At 46.0% G+C, this 19,036-nt stretch overlaps 1 protein-coding gene across 4 annotated transcripts in view; it reads left to right on the top strand.

Moving 5' to 3' along the window:
* The window catches only part of fcsk (fucose kinase), a 497,568-nt gene that overhangs the window by 406,702 nt on the left and 71,830 nt on the right, over positions 1 to 19,036 (top strand). For all 4 annotated transcript variants that reach the window (XM_072518609.1, XM_072518607.1, XM_072518610.1 and 1 more), the window contains one exon: positions 15,050 to 15,130. In XM_072518609.1, the coding sequence (XP_072374710.1) occupies positions 15,050 to 15,130 (81 nt within the window). The remainder of the gene's footprint in view (positions 1 to 15,049; positions 15,131 to 19,036) is intronic.

Below are 19,036 nucleotides of genomic sequence, written 5' to 3'. Positions count from 1 at the left end.
GCGAAATTCTCCGGTATCGGCGCGATGTCTGCCGACCAGCGCCAAAAACGGCGCAAATCAGTCGGGCATCGCGCCGCCCCAAAGGTGCGGAATCCTCTGCATCTTAGGGGGCCCAGCCCTAACCTTGAGGGGCTAGGCCCGCGCCGGACTGATTTCTGCCCCGCCAGCTGGCGGAAAAGGCCTTTGGTGCCCCGCCAGCTGGCGCGGAAATGACATTGCCGGGCGGCACATGTGCGGGAGCGTAAGCGGCCGCTCACGGCATCCCCGCGCATGCGCTGTGGCGAGAGTCTCTTCCGCCTCGGCCATGGTGGAGACCGTGGTGAAGGCGGAAGGAAAAGAGTGCCCCCACGGCACAGGCCCACCCGCGGATCGGTGGGCCCCGATCGCCCCGCGCCCACCCCCCCCCCCCCCCAGGACACCGGAGCCCGCCTGCGCTGCCTTGTCCCGCCGGTAAGGTAGGTGGTTTAATCCACGCTGGTGGGGCAGGCATTCTAGCAGCGGGACTTCGGTCCATCCGGAGACTCGCCGGGGGGGGGGGGGGGGGGGCGCCAACCGGCGCGGCGCGATTCCCGCCCCCGCTGTATCTCCGGTGCCGGAGAATTCGGCAACTGGCGGGGGCTGGATTCACGCCAGCCCCCGGCGATTCTCCGACCCGGCGGGGGGGTCGGAGAATCTCGCCCCAGATGTTTCGTGCAACTGGAGAAGCCAGGCACTAAAATATATGAAAAGATTGTAGAGATCCTGCAAGCAACTATTCGTGGTTGTAGAATGCCTCAGATTCCGCAAAACACATCAAAAAGAGGGGGAATCAATTGCACAATTTATGGCTGTATTAAAAAGACTTGCAGAGTACTGAGAGTTCAGTGATGTGCTAAATGATACAATTTGGGACAGATTGGTCTGTGGTCTGCAAAGTGAGGCAGTACAGAATCGGTTGCGAACTGAGAGTAACCTTACTCTGAAAAAGGCCACGTAAATTGCTGTTTCGATGGAGCTGGCTGTGAAAGAAGCTCAACAACTGCGCTTGAATATTCAGATACACAAAATGTCAGCTGAATTGACACCTAAGGCTTTAGAAACTCATAAATGTCACCTATGTGCGAAGCAAGAGCATTCATTTGTGGAATGCTGGTGCAAGGATATAATATGCAGAAGCTGTGGGAACAAAAGGTCATCTAGACCGTGCCTGCTGGAAGAAAAAACAAGCTACGAACAAAAATAATAAGCATGCGCAAACCAAAACAACATGTAAACAGAACAAAAGAAGAAATGCTATGCAAAAGGGTCAAGGGAAACAAGGCAACTCAGTCTAAAGACAAATTATCACTGAATGTGCTAGCCATTGCTGGTGCTATGAATAGATACTGGGTCACTCCATTGCTGGGTGAACAGTCAGTAAGGATAGAAGTCTTGCTGGTGCCAGAGGTATGAGGTAAATCTCAGACACATTCCCTTGAAACCTTCAAAAATAGTGTTGAAGACACTGGTGAAGTGGGTCTATTGAAGGGCTGCATTGACGTAACTGTGCAACTTAACAGGCAAACAGCAGATTTGTCTTTACATATAGTAGAGGGCAATTAACCAGCATTGATGGGTCGAATATGGTTAGGAAAGAATATGGGGGCGGCATGGTGGCGCAGTGATTAGCACTGCTGCCTCACAGCACCAAGGACCCGGATTCGATCCCGGCCCCAGGTCACTATCCATGTGGAGTTTGTACATTCTCCCCGTGTCTGCATGGGTCTCACCACCACAACCCAAAGATATGCAGGGTAGGTGGGTTGGCCATGCTAAATTGCCCCTTAATTGGAAAAAAAATTTTAAAACAAAATTGACTGAACTGAGGCGAAGTCAACCTGATGGCAAGGTCGGTGCTCTATGCTATCAGGCCAAAACTGGAGGCTGACGTGGAATGACTGGTGTAGACGGGAGTCTTGGAACTTGTCAGTCTTAGTGAATGGGCTACACAATAGTACCAGTCATTGAAAATGACAAATCTGTACAGATTTGCGGGGTCTTCAAAGTCACCCTTAATCCAGTGTTGTGTGTGGAACAATACCCACAATCCCACATTGATGACCTGTTTGCGGGATTGGCAGGAGGCCAACATTTTAGTAAAATTAACCTGAGCCAGGCATACTTACAGATGAGTGTAGACCAGATGTCACGGGAGCTTCTGACAATTTTGGCACATAAAGGTTTGTTTCGGTACCAAAGATTGCCGTTTGGTATCACATCAGCTCCAGTATCGTTTCAAAGAGCAATGGTTCAGATCCTGAGTGGACTAAGCAGGGTCCAGTGTTATCCGGATGACATCCTAGTCACTGGAAAAGACAAAGATGAACATCTTCAGAATTTGGATTCCGCTCTTCAATGATTGGAAGACTATGGATTGAGAGTCCACAAGGACAAAGAAGAGTTCTTCCAGTCTTCCGTTGAGTATTTGGGACATGTGATCGATGCCACGTGTCTTCAAAAATAGGATTGTTGAACTACTGTGGAAGATTTGTTCCAAACTTGGCAAGCATTTTACAACCATTGCATGGCCTGTTGTGCCAAAAGAAGAAGTGGAAGTGGTCATATCAGTGCAATAATGCTTCTGTGAAAGCCAAAGAAGCATTGCTCAAATCTGAAGTCCTTACTCATTTCGATCCTACTCTATCCTTACATATTGCCGTGTGATGCATGTCCTATGATGTTGAAGCGGTGGTAAGCCTCATCATGAAGAAAGGCCCATTGCCTTTGCGTCTTGAGCATTGAGCAACGCTGAAAGTATGCACAAATCAAAAGAGAAACCTTAGGGATTATCTGCGGAGTAAAGAGATTCCACCAATTCCTTAATGGAAGAAAGTTCACAATGTTGACGGACCATCATCTACTAACCACAATTATTGAGCCACACACAGGTATTCTGTCACTTGTTGCAAGCAGTAGGCTACCACGGTAGGCTATTGCAAAAATACGGAGGCTGGGGATTGAGGGTGATTTAGAGATGTGGATCAGAAATTGGCTAGCTGAAAGAAGACAGAGGGTGGTGGTTGATGGGAAATGTTCAGAATGGAGTACAGTCACAAGTGGAGTACCACAAGGATCTGTTCTGGGGCCGTTGCTGTTTGTCATTTTTATCAATGACCTAGAGGAAGGCGCAGAAGGGTGGGTGAGTAAATTTGCAGACGATACTAAAGTTGGTGGTGTTGTTGATAGTGTGGAAGGATGTAGCAGGTTACAGAGGGATATAGATAAGCTGCAGAGCTGGGCTGAGAGGTGGCAAATGGAGTTTAATGTAGAGAAGTGTGAGGTGATTCACTTTGGAAGGAATAACAGGAATGCGGAATATTTGGCTAATGGTAAAGTTCTTGAAAGTGTGGATGAGCAGAGGGATCTAGGTGTCCATGTACATAGATCCCTGAAAGTTGCCACCCAGGTTGATAGGGTTGTGAAGAAGGCCTATGGAGTGTTGGCCTTTATTGGTAGAGGGATTGAGTTCCGGAGTCGGGAGGTCATGTTGCAGCTGTCCAGAACTCTGGTACGGCCGCATTTGGGGTATTGCGTACAGTTCTGGTCACCGCATTATAGGAAGGACGTGGAGGCTTTGGAGCGGGTGCAGAGGAGATTTACCAGGATGTTGCCTGGTATGGAGGGAAAATCTTATGAGGAAAGGCTGATGGACTTGAGGTTGTTTTTCGTTGGAGAGAAGAAGGTTAAGAGGAGACTTAATAGAGGCATACAAAATGATCAGGGGGTTGGATAGGGTGGACAGTGAGAGCCTTCTCCCGCGGATGGATATGGCTGGCACGAGGGGACATAACTTTAAACTGAGGGGTAATAGATATAGGACAGAGGTCAGAGGTAGGTTCTTTACGCAAAGAGTAGTGAGGCCGTGGAATGCCCTACCTGCTACAGTAGTGAACTCGCCAACATTGAGGGCATTTAAAAGTTTATTGGATAAACATATGGATGATAATGGCATAGTGTAGGTTAGATGGCTTTTGTTTCGGTGCAACATCGTGGGCCGAAGGGCCTGTACTGCGCTGTATTGTTCTATGTTCTATGTTCTAATACAGAGATGGGCATTGCTTTTGTCTGCACATACTTATACCATCAAGTATCAACAATCAAGTCTCCATTGTAATGCAGATGGACTTTCACAATTACCACTACCAAGAAGTTTATCAGCAAATAGTTTGTCAAACTACTTGAGAGGAAGTATCTTCTACTTTGAACAGATAAACAGTACACCTGTGACTTCAGAACAAGTGAAGAAGTACATTCGGAGTGATCTGCTGCTGTCCGAAGTAATGGATATGATACTATGAAGCAAGACCTCAGAACTAAAACCTGAATTGAAACCATACTTTACTAAAAGATTGGATCTGTCTATACTGTTAGAATATTAATACTGTGTACTAATATATGCATGTCATCACCGGAAGTGACGTTGCAGGTCACCAGCGTGGGGAAACTGCCAGAGTGAAGAAACAGCCTGTAATGAACAAACCTTGTAAATAAAGCTCTGTTAGATTTTGACCCTCCAATGCTTCCTAGCGTCAGTACTCCACAATACACAACACGGGACATTTTCACCATAGCAATCTGTAACTAGTGAAGTGCCACAGGGATCCGTGCTGGGGCCACAATTACTTACAACATATATTCATGACTTAGACAAAGGAAGTGAAGGTACTATTGCTAAATTCGCAGATGACAGAAGGATAGACGGGAAGGCAAGTGGTGAGGATGAACAAAGTCTACAGAGGGATACAGACAGATTAAGTGAGGGTGGGCAAAATCTTGGCAGATGGAATATAATATAGGAAAATGTGCAGTTATGCACTTTGGTAGAAAGAATAGAGGAGCTGAATATTATTTAAATGGAGAAAGACTGCAGAAAACTGCAGCACGGAGGGATTCGGAGGTCCTTGTGCATAAATCACAAAAAGCTAGCATGCAAGTTCATGCAAGCAAATGGAATGTTGGCCTTTATTTCAAAGGGAATGGAGTATAAAAATAGGAAAGTCTTGCTAAAACCTATATACGGCACTAGCTAGACCACACCTGGAACACAGAGTTTTGATTCCCTTACCTAAGGAAAGATATACTGGCATTGAAGGCAGTCCAGAGCAGGTTCACTAGGTTGATCTCAGGTATGGAGGGATTTCTTATGAGGCGAGGAGGTTGAGTAGATTGGGCCTGTACTCATTGGAGTTTAGAAGATAGAGAGTAGACCTTATTGAGACTTATAGGAGTCTCAGGGGCTTGACATGGTAGAGGCCTAGAGTTGTTTCCCCTTGGGAGGGGGAGTCAAGGACCAGCGGGCATAATCTCAGAGTAAGTGGTCGCCCATTTAAGACAGATGAGGAGGAATTTTTTCTCTGAGGGTATTGTATCTGAGGAATTCTTTACCACAGAGGGCTGTGAAGGCTCGGTTGTTCAGTATGTTCAAGGTTGATAGTCAGAATTTTAATCAGTAAGGGAATCAAGGGTTCTGAGGATAAGGCGGGAAAGTGGAGTTCAGGATTTTCATACAGATCAGTCATGTTCACATTGAATGGCGGAGTAGACTCGATGGGAGAAAAGGCCTGTTTCTTCTCCTACATGTTGTGGCCTTATGATCCTTACTCTCTCCACAAGCTTAATTTCGTCATCCTCACCAGCTTGGTGATTAGCCTGTCCTGTTTTTCTCTACCTGGCATAGCAGCACCTGTTGTGCGTCTTCTTCTCCAAGGCTCTATGGCTGACTGATGCTTAGAGTCTATGAGGGGGATTTTCAGTGCCCTCAACGCGTATTTCTCGGTGGTGGGAGGCAGCGCCACTGGGAAACCCGCAGTGGGGGTTCGCCGTCAGCAGGACTGGAAGATCCCGCTGGAGAGAACAGCCGGAAAATACCCCCATGAATCGGTATGCTGCAAGACAGCTGTGTCCCTCCTTTGTGTTCAGGTGTTAAAACAGGCACCTTACTTAATAGGTCATGACCTGGGCTCCTGTCCCCATGGCGATCATATCATATGGACTTGTCTCGGGACAGATTTCATCGGTCACATTCTTCTTTTCAAACTACTCTATTTTGCCTTCAATTAAAGGAGACAGTTTAAAACATAACAGATTTGTACTGTCCAGTATTCATACCAATGTTTTTCTATTGATATTTAAGTAAAGCTTCCATTATCTTTACTTCTACTGATAAGATAACCGGTCTTTAGCTCCCTGGACTCATTCTATTTCTCTTTTTAAATACACATTAGCAGTTAACCAGTTGTCTGCAGTATTCCACTTTCGAATGAATTTTGATATACAGGTGAGTTGTTTCAAAACCAGAAATCTCGGGACCAAGTCCATGCCTGATTTTGGATCTTGCTGGTTTTCAGAATAAAAGTCCGAAGGTATTTCACAGTCCTTGTCGTGTAATTAGGTAAAGATTGACAGCGATCAAGTCTAAGGCAACCACACTGAAGCTTTGATGAGGCCAAAACTTACTCTGGGTCATTGGAGCGCTCAAGATCGAAGTGCAACTCCCCGAATCTTTCCGAGCTGGGACGGGTGGGCTCAAAGGTAGCTCCAACCACTCAGAGGGTGGGAAATGACTGGTGCGTGAAGCCTCGATACAGCACCACGCTGATGCATCAACCTCCCAAAGAACCAGTAAATCTTTTCACTCCTTTAATAGCACTGATAATTCGTGTATGGCCCACTTATAAAAATGCCCAGACAATCAAACAATCCCGGTTTTCAGATAGCCAGATTTGAGGCACTGTACCTGTCTATGTAATAAGGCCCCAGGTATCTCTTCCATAAATTATTTTAATATGCGCAGGTGCAATCCATTCGGACTATAGGCGTTATCCTCCCTACATTTGGTTAATTTATCTTAAATGTTTTCGTGTCTTTTCTGAGTCTCTTCTCATAATTTTGTATTCAATTTGTTAGCCTCCCAAGTAAATACCAAGTTAAAATAATTAGTTCATATTTCTGCCATTTGACTGTTCTTGCCTGTGGTTTATTTGGCCCTATTGTATCCAGATTTTAGTTCCATAGTTCTGCTTTGTTTTCTTAATTTTTTTGTTCTTTCCTAACCTCTGTATTCCTTTTATCACCCTCTCCTTTATTATCTATATGTTCAGTGTATACCTTCTGACTTAGTTTTAAATTACCTTTATCTTTTTATTCTTCTGTGGTGTATCACCACTGACTGGCTTGTTTTCATTTTATAAAGGAATCTATCCTGAACTCTATTAATCACTGAGTTAAATACTTACAGATTTAAAGATCTGGCAGCAGATTTGATCTCCGTAATGCCCCATTCAACGTTGTGTGTTACTTTAGTACAAAAATGGCACCCATGTTGCTCGCGCACATCCCTGGGTTGGATTTTCAGTACAAAGTCAAGAACCTGACCCACTGTTAATAATAGTGTCCTGACCACGCTGCAACTGAATTGCTTACCTGACACAATGCTCGGAATAGTTGCCCTAATTGGGCAGTGAACTTGATGCCATGTTAGTGGCGTCAAGCATTGCCAGGAGGCAGAGGCACTGGAATACTGACATGCCATCCAGGAGCACTATTTTCAAAGAAATGTTCTCACCCTCCTACTGGTGATCGGAAATCCCAGCCCTGGAGCGTACAGGCCATTTGCCACTTTGGCATATGTGCTGGAAGTCTGCAGTGTAGGCAGACTGTGGCACCATTCAGGAAGTAACAGTGATTTGATGCTATTGCTGTCATTTTCCGACCTCAATGTTCCAACGAATGCCCTCTTACTATGAATTCAACACCCCACCCCACCGGAACCAGTGTTATTTAAAAAGCTCACCCACAACTTGTAGGTCGGCTGCTGATTAATCTCAAATGGCTCTGTTTGAGTTTATCAAAGCGCATGGTGTTTTGAAGAGTTGGCTAAAGCTGGTGAAGTCAACAGAGAGTGTGGTGGACATGGAAACGACCTTGGTTGTGACAGCAAGCATTCTGGCCGGACCATTTACTCCATTCACCGGTGCCAGTGTTGCAATTTTGCTTGGGCTGCAACATGGGAGACAGATAAAGCAATAGAAACAATGAAGCCGAGAAGCTGTTCACAGATAAAAGAGATGGGCTCGCAGCACAGGAGGAATGTCAATATGAAACACATAGCTGCTGCCCAGGGCCCTGGCCAATGCGGGTTTTGGCGGGGGGCGGGGGGGGGGATGGCTCCACATGGAGAGGTGCTTGTTGTGGTGGGAACACTAATCAGAGCCTTGGTAGCTCCAAATTTGCTGATAGGCAGCAGGCAATACAGAACAACATCGGGCTCTGATTGGTGGATTCCCCTTTAGAGAGCGAAAACAGTTTGCCAGACATTGAGAGGTGGTGAAGACTAAATTCAGACACGGATCTCCTGAATTGGTGTGACGTTTCTGAGCTTTCATTGCTAAAGGTGCAAAGCAGCAGCCAGGCCTCTGGCATTCGGTCTGGCCGTCAGCCTGAGGCAAAAGTGAGGTCGCCAACCTAACGTCAGGGTGAGAGCCTGTGAAGCCTACAGCAAGGCTGGCTAATGCCACAAGGCTGGCCAATGGCTGGCTAACGGCCATCACGGGGTGCAGCACAGTGACTGTCAGCCTCCAGGTCAGGGCTGAGGAGAGCGGGTGGGCAGACAACCAACCTAAAAGAACAGAGGCCACCAGCCCGGATACCCAGCTGCAGCAGCTGGCCAGAAGCACATGCAGTCGTTGAGCTTGAGGTCCAACCACCCGAGCAAGAGGTGAGCAGAGCAGCAGTCGGTAGGTGCAAAGAAGGCCAGGCAAGTGCCAGCATAGTGTCTCGGGGAGTCGTGGAGAAGAGGCCAACAGGAGTGGGGCGACTTGACTAGAGTCAGACCAGCCAGGCAGGGCTGAGAGTGAGAGAGCTGGACTGGCAGCAACCGGACCGGGCGGCAAGGTCGAGAGAGAGCAGAGGTCGGCCAGATAGCCAGCCAGCCAGGAGCACACGCAATCATTGAGGCCCGGCCACCTGAGCCTTCATGGGGGCGGGGCTCAATGTCATTGGGGACAGGCCGCCACATCACGAGCAGGGGCGTGACATGGGGCCCCTGCAAAGAGGGTGAGTGCGAGGCCCCCAAAAGTGTCAGTCTGCTTCTGGCTGCCCGGAGGCCTTATCCACCTAAGGTCTTCCAGCACCACTCCATCTAAGACACGAGCAGTGTATTTGTCTGCGCCCACAGATATCTGTCACCTCTTGCAGCAAGTCCTGCTGCCCTAGAGCAGGATAAGAACCCTGCTGCCCAGTGATATGAAGGAATTTCTTCATATCAGGAACCTCACAGGCTGGAGCAAGTGACAGATGTAATATAAAGTACTTGGATGAACACTTGAAACACCATAACATTCAAGGCTATGGGCCAATTGCTGGGAAGTGGTATTAGCATAGATTTAGAGTAGTTTATTGTCAGTGCCGTTTTATGGTCCGAGGTGCCTCGGCTGAACTATATGATTCTATGATCTCTCATTTTACTGTTCACTGCTGTATCATAGAGGTATCTGGATCTGTAAAGATTTAATCACCTGCTAATGGTCGCATTCCAAGCATTGTTTGGCATCTTTGAATCTGGCTATATATGTGTTTCTGGAACATACCTCTTCATTCACCTGAGGAAGGAGCAGCGCTCCGAAAGCTAGTGACATCGAAACAAACCTGTTGGACTTTAACCTGATGTTGTAAGACTTCGTACTGTGCTCACCCCAGTCCAACGCCGGCATCTCCACATCATCGTATCATAGAGGTGACAGGCACAACTTGGGTCAGGACAGGGGAGTTCATTGTGTTCTCTCTGAATAGAGAGAAGCAAGTGGAGCACACACTGCCTCCAGGTCTTTGGGGCAACACTGCAGTCATCAACCACAACTGCTATCGTGTTCCACAGTCTTCATAATGTCTGTCTGCCCTGAGGGGAGTGGACCATTTAACTCCTATCCAGCTCCTGCACCATCAAGGCCTCATCCAGTGCTGCATTGGAGAATCTCAAGGCCTGATACAACATTCCCACTCCTCCTTCTGCTCCAAGACTTGTATCTCACCATTCAGCGGTGCAGGCTGGCTTTAAGTGGCATTAGCCTTGCACAAATTTGGGTCCCCTGCTGATGTATGCAGCTACTCAGCAACTCTCTTAGCGCTGGGCTGCACGCCACTGTCATTTTAATTAGCAAGCAGCATGAAGTTTGCGTGCTCCTTGCATCGCTACAAATAGACATGGATTAATCATGATTCTTTCACCCAATTGCCAGCCTTATCTAATTACCCCCCTGTCTTTTAACCCTCAAGCACTTAGTCCTTTTCTGAAGCTGCAGCAGATCTTTAATCATATTGTCATTCTCCCTTTGTGTCCATCCCTATTTCTCCTACATTGTTGTGGGGAATGTTTATTTTCTATTCCTGCCATTGTTTAAGCCATGGTTCTGTCATTATAACTATATCATAATCCCACATCTAAATGAGTGCCTGCAGCTCACCAACCTTCTTCATTATGCTCTACTCACTGACATACAGGCATTCGAAATGCTGCTTTGATTTTTCATTTCTATCCTGCCTGATCCCTCCTTTCTGGATTACTCTTTATTCTTATGCTGTTTCTCTCTCCCAGTCCTGTACCATCTTGTTTCTTCTCTCTGATGTTTCATCTTGGTCCCCTCCAAATATTTTATTTATAAAGATATATTTTTTAAAGAATTTCAAATTAATTGCCTGATGCTTAGGGAGTTAACCTATTGAGTTCTTGATCCATACATATGTGCTCAGTGAACCCATCTCAGCAAAATTGACTTCAGTAACAATATAATCAGACTCCGTATACCCAGATAAATAATAATAATCTTAATCTTTATTGTCACAAGTAGGCTTACATTAACGCTGCAATGAAGTTACTGTGAAAAGCCCCTTGTCGCCACATTCCGGCGCCTGTTCGGGTACACAGAGGGAGAATTCAGAATGTCCAAATTACCCAACAGCAACTCTTTTGGGACTTGTGGGAGCACCCGGAGGAAACCCACGCAGACTCAGGGAGAATGTGCAGACTCCGCACAATGACCCAAGCAGGGAATCGAACCTGGGACCCTGGCGCTGTGAAGCAACAGTGCTAACCACTGTGCTAAGGGGTAAAGGGGCAAACTCAGCCAGTGATCCTGCATGCTATTCAGTGATGTCTTCAAAAAAGTGCAATACTGTTTTGGGACAGAATCAAACATGGTTATGATATCCTCATGGTGAATGGCTAGCCAACCATCACTGTCATAGAATCCTTACAGTGCAGAAGGAGGCCATTTGCATTGCCCCTCTAAACGAGCACCCTACCTAGGTCCATGCCCCCAACCTATCCCGTAACCCCACCTAACCTTTTGGGCACAAAGGGGCAATTCAACATGACTAACCCACCTAACCTGCACATCTTTGGGCTATTGGAGGAACCCGGAGCTTCCGGAGGAAATCCACGCAATTCGGGGAGAACATATAAACTCCACACAGACAGTCGCCCAAGGCTGGAATTGAACCCGGGTCCCTGGTGTTATGAGTCAGCAGTGCTAGCCACTGTGCAGCAATGTCAAAGTCTTAACATATGACGAACAATTACTTGGGTGACATATTGACCATAAGACATAGGATCAGAATTAGGCCACTCGGCCCATCGAGTTTGCTCCACCATTCAATCATCCCCATTCTCCTGCCTTCTCCCCATAACCCCTGATCCCCTTAAGAACCTAGCTATCTCTGTCTTAAAGACACGCAGTGATTTGTCCTCCACAGACTTCTGCGGCAAAGAGTTCCACAGATTCACCACCCTCTGGCGGAAGAAATTCCTCCTCATCTCTGTTTTAAAGGATTGTCTCTTTAGTCTGAAATTGTGTCCTCTGGTTCTAATTTTTCCTACAAGTGGAAACATCCTCTCCATGTCCACTCTATCCAGGCCTCGCAGTATCCTGTAAGTTTCAATAAGATCCCCCCTCATCCTTCTAAACTCCAACGAGTACAGACCCAGAGTCCTCAACCGTTCCTCATAAGACAAGCTCTTCATTCCAGGGATCATTCTTGTGAACCTCTCCTGGACCCTTTCCAAGGCCAGCAGACCCTGCCTTAGATACGGGGCCCAAAACTGCTCACAATACGCCAAATGGGGTTTGACCAGAGCTTTATACAGCCTCAGAAGTACATCCATGCTCTTGTTTTCTAGCCCTATCGACATGAATGCTAACATTTGCCTTCCTAACTGCCGATTGAACCTGCACGTTAACCTTAAGATAATTGTGAACAAGGACTCCCAAGTCCCTTTGTGCTTCTGATTTCCTAAGCATTTCCCCATTTAGAAAATAGTCTATGCCTCCATTCCTCCTTCCAAAGTGCATAACCTCACATTTTCCCACATTGTATTCCATTTGCCACTTCTTTGCCCACCCATCTACTCTGTCCAAGTCCTTCTGCAGCCCCCTTGCTTCTTGAATACTACCTGTCCCGCTACAGATCTTTGTATCATCGGCAAACTTAGCAACAGTGCCTTCAGTACCTTCTTCCAGATCATTAATGTATATTGCTAAAAGTTGTGGTCCCATTGGAGATCTGCAGGTTACTATAGATCTGTATGCCATCAAGGAAATGGGACCAGTGTTAAATTTTGACTAATTATGTTCCTTTGAAGTGCCCTGGGATGTTTTATCACGGTAAAAGCACTTTATAAATAAAGATTCTGGAAACCTGAAATAAAAACAAAAGATGCTGGAAATACTCAGCAAGTCAAGAGTTAACATGGGGGATTTTAACACTAAAAAATGGGCTGGTTTGGATCAAGCAAAAGGATGAAGTGTTAAAAACCTGAATCCAGACCCCACCCCAGCTTCAATATCCCCATTTTCGGTTTTAACAGAGATGGGACGGGGAGGATGGAACGCAGGGTGGCGGGAGCCTAAAACCACTCCCATGAGGTGGATTGGCAATTTAAATGTTATAAAGAGACTGCATGCCTCATTTTAAATTTAACTCCAGGCAGCGAGATTTACCATGCTTCAGGAAACCAGGCAGTGGTGAGGACTACTTCATCCGATCCCTCGCTCCTTGGATGCTCCAGTTCTTCTCCCCATAATCATACACCACACCCGTCACCCGCCTCTCCAGGCACACCGCTTTCCTTGTCGACAAAAAGTCAAACTGAGCCTGTCGTTCCTTTCTACTGGCCAAAGGTTTCCGAGTGGGATATTCCACATACTTTCCATCCACTTCCAAAATTGGTCTACTAGCCCCTGCTACTCCTCTCTTGCGTCCCTACCCACATGCACTTAAACGAGATGATTGCGCCCTTTACCACCATCTTCAGCGCCTCCCTCACCACCGATGGTGAGACCTCCACATTTTTATTGAAACCCCCCCCGCCGAAGAGGTCAATGAGCATGGCTTTGATTGATCCATCTTCGGATGCAACGCCGTGTTTAAATCCCCCCCTAAAATTAACTGATGCGTGCCCAGGCTCGGGATGGCCACCAACATCCTCTTCATAAACCCTACATCATCCCAATTTGGGGTATACACGCTAACCAACACCACCAGCTTCCCCTCCAAAACATCCTACACTATAGCATATCTGTCCCCCTGATCTGCCACCACCTTCTCCATTTGGAACCAAACTCTCTTGCCTACCAGTACAGCTACTCCGCCGGGCCCTGCTATCGAATCTCGAGTGAAACAACTGACTCACCCAACCCTTCCGAAGCCTACCGGTTCTTTGTCCTCAGATGGGTCTCCTGCAGCAGCACCACATTGGCTTTCAAGCTCTTTAAATGCGAAAGACTTGCCCTCTTCATCGGTCCACCCAACACCCGCACGTTCCACATTACCATGCTGACTGGGGGGTCTCTCACCCCACCATCAGCCATGTCCACCTCGCAGGGCAATCCTACCCCCCCCCCCCCCCAACATCTTCGGCCCACCGTCTTCCCCAAATGGTTCCCGACCCACCCCACAAATGAGACTAAACCCGACCCTTAATCACTGCCAATTAACTATCCCCCCCCCCCATCCCAGTGAGAAGGAGACAGGTAGGGTCAGGAAACTGGCAATGGTTAAAGTGGCGGAGGACATTGACAGGGTCACAGATGTAGGTTGGACAAGGGAAGAAAAAATAGAGTGGAGATGGGAAGAAATCAGTTTAGCATCACCAGTGAGAGCACACGCACTATAAAGACAGGGAACACCAGAGTTCCCGGCCCTTCTAGCAGCAGCCAGCTCAGAGCACAGAGCTCACAGCCTGCCTCTCAGACATTCACCATGTGCTGAGTGCCTCACCTAGATAGCGATAGGACAGGGTCCACAGATAAGCTGGTAATGCACATACCCAAGTTTACAATATGTTATTACATTTGAGTTGTAAATAAAATAGAGTTACACCATCTCCAGCCGTGTTGACCTGTTTGTAGAGCAGAACACCCAACACGGGTCAGTGACAGTGTGGGATACAATGGCTTGATGCTTGGTGGTGCGGTCATTGTCCAGAGAGTTGAATGGAGGTATCAGGGTGTTGGTGTTCAACCTCCACGAGGCAGAGGTCAGTTCCCCAAACAGCAACCTTGTCAGCACGTTTAATGACAATGTTAGCGTTGCACCTGAGAAATCAGAGTGCTGCAAGTTCAGACAGAAACAGGCTAGAATGAGTGAGGGGAGCAGAGAAATTGAGGTGCCTGATATCACACCAGGATGATCCACTGTGTGAAGTAATATTCCTGGCCAAACCTGGGAGCAGAAGGAGGCAAGGGAGAAGAGCTCAACATTGTGCTGAGCACAATGAAGGGATGACGCTGTGGCCTTTCCTGAGGTTCAAGGTCAGAGAGAATAAGGTTTTGCACTGGAAAATCAGTACTGGGAGCTGATTCATGGCATTACGCCCTTTTCTCTGCCTCAGGATCGTAGGGTCAGTCCTCCGTGGGAGAGTTAATCCACAATCTCCTGTTATCTGAAGTAAAATAGTGCTGGTACGAGAAATTCCCATATATGAGTGACTGTGACTGGGTCTGTGATATGTAGTAATGGATTCCACTTCTCTCTCCAGGGTTACGTCAGTGATATTATCTACAAAGGGACAGAAGAGAGGATAAAGGAATGTGCGCTACAGGATGGCAGAGTTCCACTGGTATGTGGGAAGAACTTCTTATTCTCCTTGTTATCTTGATTGAATGGCATGATGGAAGGATGGATTAGCACAGTGCAGATGGAGACCATTTGGCTCATCAAGTCTGTAGTAGCTCTTCTGAAGAGCAATCCATGGGTCCTTTCCCCAGCATTTTCTCCTTTAAATATTTATTCAATTCTGTGTTGAAAGTTACTTTTGAATGTGTATCCACCACCTGATCAGGCTGTGCATTGCAAATTCTATCCACACATTGCCTATAAAGTTTCCACTTGTGTCACTGCCCTGTGAAACTTCCTCCCCAAATCCCACCAATTTGCCACCCTCTCCCCAATTTCAAGTCTCCCACAAACTGTTCTCTTCGATCGCACTTCAAGTCCCCCTCCCATTGCCTAGCATTACAGCAGTATTTTGAATGTACACCTCAATCTGTGTGCCAGAGGGAAAACCTGTGTTCTCCCACAACACTGATGACTCTTCACGTTGCTCAACTCAAAAGTTAGCGAGAAGTGTACGTTTAAAAAAAGGTTGGCGGTTGGCTTCACAAGTCTAAAAGATGGAAGTGCAGCAGAAGCAGAGGAATAGAAAGAGCAAACAAAAAAGATGGGCAAGAGAAAAGGAAGACAAAAAAGTAGAGTGTTGTAGCCACCCGGGGTTTAGAGGGATGTTGGAACTCCCTCGAGACCCACCGGGACAACCCGATTGATCTTCCCATGGGGCTCGTGGGATAAGAGCGCCCCTGCTGAGGGGCGGCGGCCTAATAGCAGGGCTCATTAATCTCCACAAATAAAATCCGGCCCAGAAGGGAACCAGCATCTTCGGATGGTCCTGGCTGGGAATAGTTGTACCCTCTGCCGCTTTGTGGCTTTATTTTACTTAGGAATAAAGTATTCTGCTTCAAACCTTTTTGGGACTCCGTGTGATTACGATAAGAGGGAACAGCAAAGGGAAGCTGTGGAAGATTACTCCGTGCCATATATTAATTTGCCGATTTGAAAATAACAAAGGTAACACGCTCATCATTTGAAGTTGTTGTGACAGCTGAGTTTAACTGCACTATGATTATGTACCTGAAGCACTTCAAACAGCCACAGAACCTAGCGATTCTGCCAGGTATAAGATTTCCCACTTTTGAACCACACCATAGACAGGTTTAAGGACTAGCACACTAGAAAAAGAATGATGAGGTGCATGAAGAACATTGCCAAGATACCAGACAGCAAAGGAAAATGGGCAAAATTTTAGATCATTTGCATTTTTCAATTACAGGTCCTCGTATATTTTTATTATTAATAAAGATGCAGAGATGGCAGGTAAATTCCTTTAGATTGTTCTTAAAGGAAGATTAGCACTTAATAACTTAAAACAGAATTCCATTAATCTCACACGGGCTGTACATCGGGGTTATGCTTTGTTCTGTTAAAAGGCATGCTTGTTTTTTTTAATCTATAGTCCACAATGTGAGCTGGTGCCGCAGAGATTCAGCAATCTGAATTGTGCCCATAACTCAGCGACAGATTTTCAAACTGATTGCAGAACAAACATACGAACTGGAATGTGGAAGGCTTTCAGATATACAACCCAACCGAGGCTATAATATTAACAGTTTCTTAAATCACACAGCGTGTCACAGAGATGAGACTCCAATATGCTGTTCTGTCACGTTTTGTTGAGAGTTTCCTGGAATAACCTGTCACCGTGTTGACAAATAGCATCACTAAAAGAACAACATCAGCAATGGACAGTTTCCTCACACACAAGGCTAAGCAACAAATGAAAAGATACAGTCATGTTTTGAAAGCTATAATATTGTCTCCATAGTTCTCATTCCGATTGTGGATTTTTTCTTTTGCATTACATTTTTTGCCTTCCTTCCTGCAAAATGATGACTTTTTCTTTGCTTGTGGTTCCAGGGGAACACATGACCCTTCAGGTCTTGGCCAAGTGGCCGTCCTTCAATTATGGCATCTATGGTTAGCAAGATATTTAACTTAGGAGAGCATCAAAACTGCATCTTGTATCCTCACCTGATCACACTGGGTTCTTTCCAGGAGGGGTGCTGATGCCAATTCCAGTGGCCTACCTATCTGACCAACTTGATTGAGTTTTTTGAAGGGGTGACCTGATGTGTAGATAAGGGAAATGCATTTGGCATAGTCTACTTGGATTTCAGCAAGGCTTTTGATAAGATCCCACATGAAATTTGGCAAATTGGATCCAGAATTGGCTGAGGTGACAGGAAGCTGAAGGTGATGGTCGAAGGGTGTTTTTCTGACTGGAGGCCAGTGTCCAATGGGGTCCCGCAGGGATAAGTGTTGGGACCCTTGCTGTTTGTGGCTTATATAAATGATTTGGATGTGAATATAGGAGGGTTGATCAGTAAGTTTGCGGATGATACGAAAATTGGTGGGGTGGTACACAGCAAGAAGGATCGCCTTCGATTACAGGAGGATATAGATGGGCTGGTCAGATGGGATGATCAGTGGCAAATGGAATTCAATCTGGATAAGTGTGAGGTGATGCACCTGGACAGGGTAAACAAGGCAAGGAAATACATGATAAATGGCAGGACCCTGGGAAGCACCAAGAATCAGAGGGACTTTGGTGTGCATGTACACCCTTCCCTTAAGGTAGCAGAGCAGGTGAATACAGTGGTTAAGAAGACATATGGTATACTTGCCTTTATTAGCCGAGGCATAGATTTTAAGAGCAGGGAGATTATGCTGGAACTCTATAAAACATTGGTCAGGCCACTGCTATTGTATTGTGTGCAGTTCTGGAATCCACATTTTGTGAGGTATGTGATAGAACTGGAAATTTACCAAGATGTTGCCTGGGCTGGAGAGCTTTAGTCATGAAAAGTGACTGGATAGACTTGGATTGTTTTCCTTGGAGTAGAGGAGACCGAGGGGGGACAGGATTGAGATGTATAAAATTATGAAGGGCGTAGATAGATTAGACAGGAAGAATTGTTTACCCTTGGTGGACGGGTCAATGACCAGGCGGCATAGATTTAAGGTAAGGGGCAGGAGGTTTAGAGGGGATGCCTCTCTCTGCTGCTTTAAAGCACTATTCAAAACCAACTTCTTTGGTCTCCACTCCTAATGCCTCTTTATGTGGCTCAGTGTCCAAATTACACTCCTGTGAAATGTCTTAGGCCATTTTACCTCATTAAAGGCGCAATATAAGTACTTGGTATTGTGATCGTATGCCTTGCTCATCAAGGTAGTACTTTGAAAGAGTCACATAAGTTGCTAAATGCAAAGTTCTGGGGAAATTGAGACCCATTTAAAAAAAGAGACATCTTGAAACCTAATTCACAAAGAAATGGTGCAGACTTTTAATTTCAGTAATAAAAGCCTGAACACCTTTTTATGGAATTGTCCAGTGCTCAAATTCAACAGTGAATTTTGCAGTGAAACGTCACTGACCCACCATCATCGTAGCAAGGATTGCATTTAGTTTCCCTTGTTAGGAAACTAGTGGTGGTGTCAATGGTGCCAATACTCCAACTCTGCATATTGTTATGGGAGAGGTGTTTTCAGAACCCTAATATGTATCCTGGAGTCCAACCAACCTCCCCTTTAATGTATTTGTTGTTTTGAAGCACACGACTTGTTCCCCAGGTGTGGTATTACAATTATGGACACGTGGTTTTTGAAACAAAACAATGTTTATTCTATGAACTCAAGTTAACCTTTTAAAAACAAACATTGAATATCTTAACACCCATTACTTCAAAGATAATCCCCAAAGACTACAACACTAAATAATCCTTCAAATTGTTCCTTCAAACATCCGAGACTTAACACCTTTAAACAGAAACACATCAGGTTAAAGGCCACTATTATGAGTTTAAATCACCCAAATGATCCAGAGATAGTCTTTCATGGCAGAGATCGCAGTAGA

The sequence above is a fragment of the Scyliorhinus torazame genome, chromosome 10 (genome assembly GCF_047496885.1).
Source record: "Scyliorhinus torazame isolate Kashiwa2021f chromosome 10, sScyTor2.1, whole genome shotgun sequence".
Lineage (NCBI taxonomy): Eukaryota > Metazoa > Chordata > Chondrichthyes > Carcharhiniformes > Scyliorhinidae > Scyliorhinus > Scyliorhinus torazame.
The sequence above is the reverse complement of the archived record's forward strand: the minus strand, read 5'-3'. Positions and strand labels throughout refer to the sequence as shown.